The sequence below is a fragment of the Trichechus manatus genome, unplaced genomic scaffold, assembly GCF_000243295.1.
Source record: "Trichechus manatus latirostris isolate Lorelei unplaced genomic scaffold, TriManLat1.0 scaffold00190, whole genome shotgun sequence".
In the NCBI taxonomy this organism is placed as follows: domain Eukaryota; kingdom Metazoa; phylum Chordata; class Mammalia; order Sirenia; family Trichechidae; genus Trichechus; species Trichechus manatus.
Window position 1 is genome coordinate 3750723 of NW_004444126.1, and position 13012 is coordinate 3763734.

At 47.5% G+C, this 13012-nt stretch overlaps 1 protein-coding gene across 2 annotated transcripts in view; it reads right to left on the bottom strand.

Annotated features, from left to right (window-relative positions):
• Positions 1-380: 380 nt before the first annotated feature.
• Positions 381-13012, bottom strand: part of MYO18B (myosin XVIIIB) — a 310234-nt gene continuing 297602 nt past the window's right edge. For both annotated transcript variants that reach the window (XM_004387626.1, XM_023741793.1), the window contains one exon: positions 381-1590. In XM_004387626.1, the coding sequence (XP_004387683.1) occupies positions 381-1590 (1210 nt within the window). The remainder of the gene's footprint in view (positions 1591-13012) is intronic.

Here is a 13012-nt window from a genome sequence, read left to right on the forward strand (position 1 = left end):
ATCTGTGAACATCATGTGAACTAAATGCTATCACTGCTTCTCCAACCGCAGGGGGAGCACACACCTGGAAAGAAAACGAGACAAGGGTGGGGAACTTTAAAACCTGGCATGTTCCCTAACAGTGTCCCACAGGACTCTTGCTTTCCGATGTGCCCGCATTTTAAAGGGTGAAGTAGTAGGTGGCACCTGACAGAGGGATTCTGATAAGCTTTGCATCCGGCAACAAGTTAGCTCAGCTGGGGACCTCTAAGACCCCCTGCCTCTAGAGAAATCTGTTATGGCACTAAATGCAATGGCAGCACCTGGTTTCGTCAAACCGCCAGTTGGGCGCTCTGGGAAGACGGGCCCCAGCCTCTTACTTTTACCTCGACTGGTTCCTCCTACTTCTGGAGATACTTCTTCATGATGCTCTCAACGTCATCCTTTTTCCTCCCCTCCCCTGGCTCTCTGTTCTCCGGCGATGTCCGCTCCCCACCATCACCCTCGAGTCTCAGGATTCTTGGCCGGCTCTTGATGCTGTCGGCACTTTTGAAGGACATAACGGAGCTGGAGGACGAGGACGAGTCAGAGAGGTGAGCAAGGTCTTCCTTGGGCTCCGGGCTCTTTGGCAAAGTGGTGTGGATCCCCGAGAGAAAGGGGCAGTCACCCTCTTCTGTCTCAAAGTGGACGCTGGCAAGCTGTGAGCTGTCTCGTCTGCCCTTGGCCGCCCTGGACAAGGAGATGGAAGTCTCAGGCTTCCGGATGGCCGGAAGGAAGTCGTCAAAATCCTCTTTGGTCTTGCCTTGGTAGCTGAGGCTCGGGAGCTTCCAGCTGAATGGGTCGCTGCCTGGAGGTGCCCCCATGAGACGGGTGAACTGGCGGTTCTGGAAGACAAGCGGCTCCTTCCCCAGGTCTGGGCAGCTGGTGTCGTCCAGGGAGGAGTCCAGACATGGCCTCCGAGGACGCAGCATGGGGGACAAGAGCACATCCCTGGATGTGGCTGTGGAGCTCAGCTTCCTCCCTAAACTCGACCCTGACTCTGCAAGGGACTCGCAGGAACTAAATCGGGTCTTCAGCTTCTCGGGCAGCGGCGTGGTGGACTCCACACTGCCGGAGGAGATGCATTTCAGACTGGTGGACCGCGGAAGACACACAGCGCCCTCCGTTTCCAAGGATGACTTTGCCCCAAGCCTCAGCGAGAGGTGACCCTCAACACTGCTGGCCCTGCCCCTCCGCAGTGTGGACGCCCCGGTGGTCTGGTAGATGGGGAGGGTGGGCCAGTCCTCCAGGCCCAGCGGGGACCCCTGTCCCCTTTGAGCTCTTTTCCTCCGGAGGTCTTCCACGAACTTGGAGAGGGCCGCTGAAGGACTTGGCAGCTTTGCCCCAGACAGCGGGGATGTCTCTCTACTTTGGGGAGACGGAGAAGAAGACAGAGCTTCTAATTTCTCCCTGCTCTTCCTCTGGGTGCCAAACCCTTCGCCATCCCCCAAATGGTGGAACTTCTGCTGGCGGGAGGAGAGGGGAGACTGGTCTCCAGGGGTCTTCAAGCGGGCTCCACTCAGCGCTGCCTCCGCTCGGGCCCTCACAGCATCCCCAGCCTCCTTGTTCATCCTGTGCCAAGAAGAAAAAGGCCGTCAGTAGAAATCGAGCAATTGATACAATTTGCGTGATGAGTATAGAGCCACTAAGCGCAGGCGCTAACACTATTTTTCTTTGGAAACGCTGTCCCACACTCTCGACTGAACTGTATGATATAACGTACAAAACCGAGCCATGTAAATGATTTCTTGTTGCTTTCTGAAATGCAATCTGTGTCTATAATTAAACCCAGCTAAGTACGTTTGAGTAGATTAAAACTGCAGTGACAATCAATGACTTAGATTTATGAGGCATTGTATCTGACACGATAGGACCTATCGTCCCGGAGCCTACTGCGAAATAAGTAATTTGCTTCTCGCAGATTCGAGAAGGGCCTTAGGGGGTTATTACTTATTTAGGGTTGAGGGCAGAAGACAGTCATGCCAAGCAGGGGTTCTGAGACTCCACAACCCAAACGTGTGTCTGAGCGTGCATGCTCTATGACACCCCCAGTTGTTTCATAGTGTGGGGCTAAAAATGGCCCCCCGAAAGGGAACAATTTACATGGGATCAACTTGAACACGACTACACACAAGAGGACAGATTACACTAGGCTTGGCTCTTGTACACAGGGAGTTTGCAGCGGCTGAGCCAAACGCATGTTGCCTCTGAAAAGCGGGAGCCTCAAAGGGGTCAAATTACAGACTGTAAAATAAAAAGCGTCATTGAAAGGAGAGAGACGAGTCCTTCAACCTTCTTCCCTTTGATAAATAAAATCTATTTGTCCTCCCTCAAAGAGAAACGGCCTCCTTCCTGCCCACCAGCAAAGTTATAATTTACAAAGAAAGCAAAAGAGGTGCCAAGTGTCAGAATTTTGGCATGCCAGACAAAGCCACAGACTCAGACCCGAACAAAGGCTGAAGCAGTGTATATACAGGTTTCCGGTCACGAGGCCCATGTGGCTGACTGCATGGTTGCCGTAACTGCAATAACAGGGACAACTGTCATACTCAGCTATCTACACATAAAGGGAGGTTGGGATTCTGGTACAAGACTTAGAGGAAGGCTTCTTGTTCACCCCTGTTTGATATCACCACCACCATGTACAAAGGAGCCCCGCTGGTGTGATGGTTATGAATTCAGCTGCTAACCACAAGGTCAGTGGTTTGAACCTACCAGAGGCTCCGTGAGAAAAAAGACCTGGCAATCTGCTCCCATAAAAATTACTCCTAGGAAACCCTATGGGACGGTTCTACTCTGTCACATGGGGTCGCTATAAGTCAGAATCGATTCTACAGCACTTAACAACACCAACACCTGCGATCAACTGGACTGCTTAGAAGGAAAAAAGAACTAATTGCTCTCGACGACTGGGTGGGCTCTTGATTCTGGGAAGGAAGCCACGCCAAAGACCCCGGGAGGCAATGCTCAGGAGGGTGCAGACAGGGTGGGGATCAGGGTCTCTTCTGGGGACATGGGGAGGGGCCCAGACACTGACTGCTCTCCTGAGCTCCTGGAGGCCAGAGCTTCAACTGTCTTCTTGCTCTGGGGCTGGCAGGAGCCTCCCCAGGCTTGGGACCTGTGCGATGTCACAGTGCTGGGCGTGCTAAAGGGTTTCCTGAGTGATGGGGCACAGAGCCGGCTGTGCTCATGTACCTCTCCTTATTCATGCTGCTGGGTAGGTGAATAAGGGTCGATGTCATGGTCTGGGGATGATGAGGGGACCACAGGTGTTGCAGTCGTGGTGCACTGAGCACCCACATGTCAGATCTATCATCCATCCTCACCATCCTCAGTCCTCCTGCGATCAGACTCCCACCTCCCTCTCCAACCTCATGTCTTATGAGCCGCCCTCTTGCTCACACTGCCCCAGCCACACTCATCTCCTGGGACATGCCAAGTCCATCCTTTTTCCAGGCTTTGTGTTTGCTGTTCCCTTTGCTTGAAGCTCTCCTCACACCTCCTCGCACCCCCGCATCTACCTCATGAGGAAGTTAAAACCAAAACCAAACCCGTTGCTCTAGAGTTGATTCCGACTCATGGCGACCCCACGTGTTACAGAGCAGAACTGTGCTCCACAGGGTTTTCTTGGCTGTAATCTTTACAGAAGCAGATGGCCAGGTCTTTCTCCTGTGGAGCTGCTGGGTGAGTTTGAACTGCCACGCTTTACATTAAAAGTCGAGTGCAAACTGTGGCACCCAGAAACCTACGGTGAGGTTAATCTGTTGCTGTCAAGTAGTCGATTCCAACTCATGATGACCCCACATGTTACAGAGTAGATCTGCTCCACAGGCTTTTCTTGGCTATAATCTTTATGGAAGCAGATAGCCAGGCCTTTCTTCTGTGGCACTGCTGGCTGGGTTGAAATGCCAATCTTTAGGTTTGTAGTCGAGTATAACCATTTGTGCCACCCAGGGATGCTTGGGGAAATAAAAACAAAAGGCCCTTGGCCCAGCGTCTGGCACCTAATTACTCAAACAATGGTGAATATTTACGATTAATCATTAGTAAGCAATCATTAGTGGTTATCAACCATTAATGATTAACAATTACTAGTCATCATTATTACTACTAATACGCTCTGAATCTCTAACCCACCACTTGCCTCAATTCCAAGAGGGATGATGGAAGAATGAAGGGACAGGTGACCTTGCCTGTTGTCATTCTTAAGAAGAAGGATTGGCCCCGATACGCTCAAACAAAAGCCACACTATTTGCCCGGAGCAGCTGCCTCCTTTCCCATTACGTGGCTGTCACCTCCCATCTCCGTCACCAGTTGGACACAGGCTGGGGAAGGAGCTGGCGAGCTCCATTATGAGTACCTGAAGGTGTGTTTGTTCACATCATGGCTTTGGAATCGCTCCCCTAATGCACAGCAAGATGGCTTTCACATGCTTATCTTTTTCTCTTTTTTAATAAACAGCTTGGAGCTGCCAGGGGCAGTGGGCTACCGCAGAGCTGACAAAAGTCATTTCTGTCCTGTCTGGGCCCTGAAAGGAGGCAGGCATGATGGATGTGCCCTGGGCGCTCGGTCTCATCCATCACCTGCCACGTGGGGACGGTGGCATCAAGGGCGCCTTTGGCTGAATCTCCCAGGACTCTGCCATCCTGCTTGTCTCAGGATCCATCTCCACTGCTGGCTGCAGATGCCAAGACAGGGCGTGAGGAAAGGGAGGCAGGAGGAGTTGCAGGAAGATGAGAAGGAAGAGGAGGAGGAGGAGGGAGGATTAGCAGAGGAAGCAGAAAAAAAAGGGAGCAAAAGAAGAGAAGGTAGGGAAATCATAGCCTCCGAACCTGTACTGCCAGGATCTTGCCTACTCTCATTTCTGCATCCCTGGAGTTAACACAAGGTCCCTGGGTGGCACAAATGGTTGTGATCATCTACTAACCTAAAGGTTGGCAGTTGGCACCCACCCAGCAGTGCCACGGAAGAAAGGCCTAGCGATCTGCTTCCGTAAAGATTACAGCCCAGAAAACCCTATGAAGCAGTTCCACTCTGCAGTACATAGGGTCTCCATGAGTCAGAATCAACTCGATGGCATCGGGTTTGGTTTTTTGTTCTTGGAGTTAGCACAGCACCAGGCACACAGTAGATGCTCAGTAAAGAAGCTTGAATTGAATCAAGAAGATGAGAAAGAGGAAGTTGGTAGGATGAGAAAAATGGTGGAAGGGAAAAGAAAAGTGGGAGGAAGAGGAGACGGAGAGCTAAGAGTGAAAGAAGAGGAAGCAGAATAAACAAGAAAGAAGTTGAAGTGAGAACGGATGGGGGAGACCGAGAGGAAGAGGAAAAATGCCGGAGGTGGAGATGGAGAAGGAAGAGGGGCCACATGGAGAGAGAGGAGGTGCGCAGAGCTGTGCAGGTGGCAGCTGAAGGTCTGCCCTCCTCATGTTCGATAAAAAGGTGGAAAAGCTTGGGGGGCAAGGGTGGGCAGCTAGTGGTCCAGGCGTAGGGGATCTGGAGGTCCGAGCCCGTGAGTGCCGAGCCCAGGCCCAAAAGGGTACAAGTTCATGGGTCCCCGCCATGGAGGCCCCTAGCTCTGCCAGCCCCAGGGAAATCTGACCTCCTTTCCACAGCTCTGTGGCTCAAGGCCACCAGGAGTGGCATCTTCCATAAGGTATGATAGTCAAAATGTCCCTGCACAGACAGCCCCCAGCCTGGCTGTCACCAGATCACTAAGTCCCGTTTAGGGGCCCAGGGACCTGATGAGTTGGCCCTGCCTTTCCGATTTGGTGCCTTGGGAGCCAAGCTGATGGGCCTGAAGCAGGAACATAAGCCATACAGGGATGACTCCTGGGGGCTGGAGAGGAGAGTGGGTGGGGTAGAGTGAGGAGGGAGGGAGGAGAGAGGTGGACAGGAAATAGTGGCGGGGAAGAGGGAAGAGAAGGAGGGGAGAGGGAGGGAGGGAAAGAGAGAGGGAGAGAGGAAGGTGGGAGGGAGAGAGGGAGGAAGGGAGGAAGGGGCAGAGAGGGAGAGAAATATAAAGAAAGAGGTTGCCCTGTAGTTAACAGATCCCTCCTCGGTTTATCAGCCTGAAATCCCCCATATCTCTGTGACTTCTTTTTCTATCTCCTGTCTGCATCACCCCCCAAGGTAAGAAGTTCTTTGCACCCACTCCTTTCTGTGCAGAGGCAGCAGAGTTTAATCTGGATGCAGACTCCCTCCAACAGGCTTTGGAGTGGAGATCTCAGTTCCACTGTCTGGGGTAGGCTGCTCCTCTCCATTCCGGATCCAGACTTGGACAATTCAAACACATCCTGCGGCCTGAAGGGGACTCATTTTTTTAGCTGTCCCCGCACGACAGCTTGGATCTGCCTGAAAATCCCCTTCATCAGCACTGCAGGATGGATGGACGGCAGATAATCAAGATATAGCCATGCCTGCCACCCAGAGCCTTGGCCAGGGAGAGTGATGATGTATGGAAGGCTCTCTGAGTGGCTGGGAGACAGGTGTGGAGTAATGCCAGGGAAGGCACTGTTCTTCTCTAAGGAGAGACTCTAAAAACACCTTAGGAACTTCTACAGCCTGCTCTTCAGTCTACCTGGAGAGGAATGGCCTTCTGGTATACCTGTCATGATAGGGAGCCTGTGGCCATTCCTTGAGCATTCAGCCTCAAAAGTGATGGGCCTGGTCCTGTAATTGAATGGAGGTGGTCGTCAACGGTCACCACAACAGCTACCCCTGGCTGAGCACCTACTGTGCGCCAGGCACTGTGATGGATGCCAGGGATATAAGGGAGAAGCCGACAAGCCTTCTGCCCTCATGGAGCTGACTGCCATGTTCATTTATACACTTCACAGCAACTCTGTGAGGTAGGGATTATGACCCCTGAGGCACAGAGAGGTGGGGTAACCTCCTTAAGCATACACAGCTAGGAAGTGGCAGAGCTGGGATTCCACCGCCAGGCTGGCTGATCCCAAAGCCACAGGCATGTTTCTCTGTGACTTTCTTTCAGATCCCATGGTGTGATACATGGTTAATGGTATTTCCATGTCACCATCACCTCATCCAGATAACACAATTGTAGCCTGGGTCCTAGTCTGGTTCTGCCACTCAATGGCCACGTAGCTTTGGTATAGTCATCTAACTTCTCTAGGCCTCAGTTTCCTTAACTGTAGGATGGGGAAAACTAGATCAACCCTACAATATTGTGGAGATAAGACCTCTGGGAAGGCAAGGATTTCATGTTTTAGTCACTGCTATACTCGAGAAGCTAGACTTATAAGAAGAAGAACCGGGCATCAGGATTGGAGGAAGACTCATTGACAACCTGCGTTATGCAGATGACACAACCTTGCTTGCTGAAAATGAAGAGGAATTGAAGCACTTACCAATGAAGACCAAAGACTACAGCCTTCAGTATGCATTACACCTCAACATAAAGAAAACAAAAATCCTCACAACTGGACCAATAAGCAACATCATGATATATGGAGAAAAGATTGAAGTCATCAAGGATTTCACTTTACTTGGATCCACAATCAACGCCCATGGAAGCAGCGGTCAAGAAATCAAATGACACATTGCAATGGGCAAATCTGCTTCAAAAGACCTCTTTCAAGTGTTAAAAAGCAAAGATGTCACTTTAAGAACTAACGTACGCCTGATCCAAGCCATTGTATTTTCAATTGCCTCATATGCATGCAAAACTAGACAATAAATAAGGAAGATGAAAGAAGAATTAATGCTTTTGGATTATGTTGTTGGTGAAGAATATTGAACACACCAAGGACTGCCAGAAGAAGGAACAAATCTGTCTTGGAAGAAGTACAGCCAGAATGCTCCTTAGAAGCCAGGATGGTGAGACTTCATCTCACATACTTTGGACACGTTAACAGGAGGGACCAGTCCCTGGAGAAGGACATCATGCTTGGTAAAGTTGAGGGTCAAGGAAAAAGAGGAAGACCCTCAAGAAGATGGATTGGCACAGCGGCTGCAACAATGGGCTCAAACATAACAATGATTATGAGGATAACGCAGGACCGGGCAGTGTTTTGTTCTATTGTACACAGGGTCGCTATGAGTCAGAACTGACTAAACACCTAACAACAACCACATACCCCAGTGTCTAGAACAGTGTCCTAGCACATAGTAGGTGCTCAATGAACATGGGTTGAATGAATGAGTATAGCTCCAGGGCCCTCAATGAATGCAATAAATATGCCCTCAATGAAGGCATGAATCTCCAGTGCCCTACTACATAGTATGTGCACAAAAATAAGTGTTGAATGAATGAGTGAAGTTCCAGTGCTTGGCTCATAGTAGATGTCCAATAAATGATTATTAAGTGACTAGATGAACAAGAAAATATATACGAAAACACTCTAAGTACCAGTTGCTTAAATTTATGAAGGCTTATTAGATCAACTGAGGTACAAAATTTAGAAATACTGAAATTTCCACTCTTTCTAATCCGCAAGCCTAAAAAAAATGGGCTTCAGAGGCAGACAGGCTTAAGTTCAAATCCTGACTCTGTCCTTTCCTAGCCAGACATCTTTTGGAGCTCAGACTTGTTCAGCCGTAAGAATGGGAACAATAATGTCCTCGCTCACAGGGCTCTGTTAGGAATTAGAGATGACGTGTGTGATATGCTCACAGTTCCCGTGAGTGATGGCCTCCACCTATCCCCAGCAAAGGATACTGCAGTGAAATGTGCCGTATATTCCTTTCTCACTTCAGAACATTGCTACTAATAAATATAATAGATGTTTAAAAGTGTTATACTTGCCATATAGTACTTGTTCATTTCAAAACGCTACTACTAATAAATATATGCTTAAAAATCTTAACGCTTGTTTGGTATTTTTCCTAATGATCCCTTCCACTGGCAAAGACCCAGGTTGTGAGCAGATGTTCAAGAATAAACACTTCCTACACATGATCCAAAAGGGCCCTGGTGATGCAATGTTTAAGTACTCTGCTGCTAAACGAAAGGTCAGCGGTTCGAACCCACCAGCGGCTCCACAGGAGAAAAGACCTGGCGACCTGCTCCATAAAGATTACAGCCTAGGAAACCCTATGGGGCAGTTCTACTCTGTCACATGGGGTTGCTATGAGTTGGAATCAACTTGACAGCACCCAACAACATGCATGAGCCTGTTTGAGCAACACGGAAAAAGGATGTAGAGGTGGAGGTGGTTAGGTCAGGCTCGGAATGAGCCAGTTTCTCCTGCTTGAGCCACACCTAGGATGTCTCCATTGTTTAAGCTCCACTGTTTTACCTCGAGTGCCTACCACAGTAGTAGATGCTCTGTGAACACGGGTCAAATAAATGAAAATTAGTTACTATGCATTTTGTATATATCCTCTCATCAAGATCAGCATAATCACCCCATTGTGCAGATGAGGAAACTGAGGCTCGCTGGTGAGAAACCATTTGCAAGGTCATAGTGCTGAATGGTAGGGCTTGGCTTTGGGCCCTAGTTTGCCATATCAGAAGCCTATGCCTTTTCCTTCCATGACACCACTCACCCGTCTGGCAGATTACAGGCTGTCAGGAACTAGGAAAATGAGTGAGTGAAACCTCAACTGGTTGAACTCACATCTCCATGTATCTATTTTTCCAAACCCACTGAGACGTAATGAGCAAGAAAAGGGAGGTCTGCGTCAAAAAGATGCTGGAGTCACTGGCATTAGACATAGTCACGCAGTGAAAAACATAATCCCCAGGTCTGAGTCTGGGCAGAGGCTAGGCCAACTGTTTCTACAGGAAACTCAGGCATATTTAATGACACCATGAATCATCTCCAAAGGCATGCTGTCACCCCAATTTTTCATCCATACCCTGAAATGAAAGAGGGAATTAAAAATGCATCAGTGTTCTTTAACCCTGGCAAGGCGTGGGGTGGGAAGCCGGATGTCCTTTTAAGATGGCCTGAAGGTTTTGTAACTCTGAATTTAACACACCAGTTGATCCGCTGACCTGGTGACCAGCAGGGAACATGATGCAGTAGGGAACATGAGACATTTGTTTTGTCACGCAGGTAAATTTCACATAATAACAGTCACCACGTATTGTGCCTTTAAGCTTTGTGTGCATTACTCAGTTTTATCTTCACAACAGTCCTGTAAAGTAGATATGACTGACATTTTCTCATTTCACAAACAAGTCTGAAAAAGGATAAGTAACTTGTCGTCTAATAAACGGAAGAACATGAATTTAACCAAGGAGTCCAATTCCAGGACTCGAGCCGCTTCACCGCCATGCCCTATCATCCTTTATTAACCCATTTTACAGATGAGGAAACTGAGGCTTGGAGAGACAAGGGGGCTTGCTCAGGAGGTTGGAGAGCCAAGACTCTCACCCGGGTCTGTCTGACTATATACAATGCTATTCTGAGCTCCTGGAGAACACACTGTAGTTGTGGAGTCTGGGTAAACCCATGAAGAAAGGTCAGCAGTGCAAGAGGTAAACTGAAACATGGGCCATAAGCGCAACAGGAGGCTGATGTGGGACAGAGAAGTAGGTGCTAGAGAAATTGGTACAACCTTTCTGGAGGAAGTGGGGTTAAGCCAGGACTTGAAAGAGGGATAGGATTTGGGTGGTGATGAGGGGTAGAGGAAGACACTCCAAGGAGAAAAAGGTCTTTCTTACTCCATGTGACAGAGCAGAACTGCTCCATAGAGTTTTCTAGGCTATAATCTTTACAGGAGCAAATATGCTCGATGGTATTTAACAACAACAACGCCAACAACCCAGTATTAGTTTATTCAATCTGTAAAACCCTTGACAAGTAGGGGGTAGTATCCTAATTTTACAGACAAGGAAACTGAGACTTACAAAGGCCACGCAGCTGAGAGGGAAGTCCCAGAGCAGGGAGGATGCCATGGGGTGGGATAATCGAGGAGGCACGCTTCATTTTTAATTTTACTTAGGTGCGATGATGGTACAGTGGTTAGGAAATTGTCCTTATTTTTAGCAGAAAGATGCTTAACTATTAAAGGGAAATGGTCATGATGTTTTCAACATACTTTCAAATGGTTTGGTAAAAAAAGAAAATATGTTTAAATATAGATAGAAGTAGAGAAGGAGGTAAAGATAGAGATAAAGTCAATAAGGAAAAATGCTAACAATTGGTGGAAGCTAATAGAGTTGATCCCTGGTGGCACAGTGGTTAAGAGCTCAGACTGCTAACCAAAAGGTCAGCAGTTCAAATCCACCAGCTGCTCTTCGGAAACCCTATGGGGCAGTTCTACTCTGTCCTTACAGGTCACTTTGAGTCAGAATTGACTCGACAGCAATGGGGTTATAGAGTTGATGGTTCCCAGGTATCTTTGTTGATAAAGAATGGAAGGGAGGGAGGGAGGTAAGGAGGGAGGGAAGAAGGAAGGACAGAAGGGAGTAGGTAGGAAGGAACACTCTACAGATGAATCTGATATACCTATCTGAGAACAATTGCTCTATACTAAGAAATCCAAGCCTTTTTTATTCATCCTTCAATGTTGCTCAGCTGCAGCCTCCCCTGGAAAGCCTTTACTGACCAACCTCCAAAGTAGGCAAATAATTCTTCAACAGGGTACAGAAAGCATTAACCAAAAAGGAAAAAAATTATCGACTGGGATACATTAAAATCAAGAAATTCTGTTTAACAAAATCGCCACTGAGAGAGTGAAATAGGCAAGCCACTGAATGGGAGAAAATATTTATAATACACATATCCAACAAAGGACTTATATCTTGAATATGTAAAGAACTCCCACAAATCAATAAAAAAGACAAACGACCCAAAAGGGAAAAAAAATTGGGCAAAAGACTTGATCAGACACTTCACCAAAGAGGATATCCAAGTGCCCATGTAAACACATGAAAGGCTTATTTATCAGGAAAACGCAAGTTAAAGCCAAAAATATGATAACCACTAATACCCACTAGAATAGCTAAAATTAAAAAAAAAAAAAAAGACAACATCAGGTGTGGAGTACCTGAAATGCTCATTTACTGTTGGTAGAAATGTAAATTGGTACAACAGTTTTGATAGTATTTAATAAAATGAAAATATGCCTATGACCCAGTAATTCTACTCCTACATATACATTCAACAGAAATCTGTATATTCAAGTAACAAAAGATGAGTACAGATTGTTCATACTAGTGCTAAACTGGAAACAACCTAAGAGTCTAGTAATAATAGAATGAATAAATAATTATTGTACATTCATACAATGGAATATTATAGAGCAGGGTTTCTCAACATTTTGGGCTCAATGATTCTTTGTGGTGGTGGTGAGGGGCTGTCCTGTGCATTACAGGATGTTGAGCAGCATCCCTGGCCTCACCCCACTAGATGTCAGTAGCAACTCCACCCCAATACTCCTCCACCCATTGTGACAACCAAAAACATCTCCAGACATTGCCAGAGGTCCACTGGGGGGCAAAATGGCCCCCAGCTGAGAACCACTGTTAGAGACTCTAGAGCCAGGAAAACAAATGAATTCCTACAACAATGTGGATGAATCTCACAACTCATACAACAATGTGAAAACACAATATTGAAAGAAACAAGTCAGACACTTCCATTTATTTAAAACAAAACAAAACAAAACAAAAAAAACAAACCATTGCCGACAAGTCGATTCTGATTCAGAGACCCTATAGGACAGAGTAGAACTGCCCCATAGGGTTTCCAAGGAGTGCCTGGTGGATTCGAACTGCCAACCTTTTGGTTAGCAGCCATAGCTCTTAACCACTATGCCATCAGGGTTTCCTACTTCCATTTACATAGAGTTCAAAAACAGGCACATCTAATTTATGGTGCTAGAAGTTGGGATGGTGGTTATCTTTGGAGAAGGGGAAGACCATGACTTGAATAGGCACCAGTACAGGCACTGGTAATGATCTGGTTCTTGATTTTGCTTGTAATTAACCCCTGTGCCACCAGAGCCCCACCAGCTAACTCAGGTAAGCCTCAAATCTCCTAAATGGTTTGCAGATGTTATCACCCAAGACTTGGAGTTCTA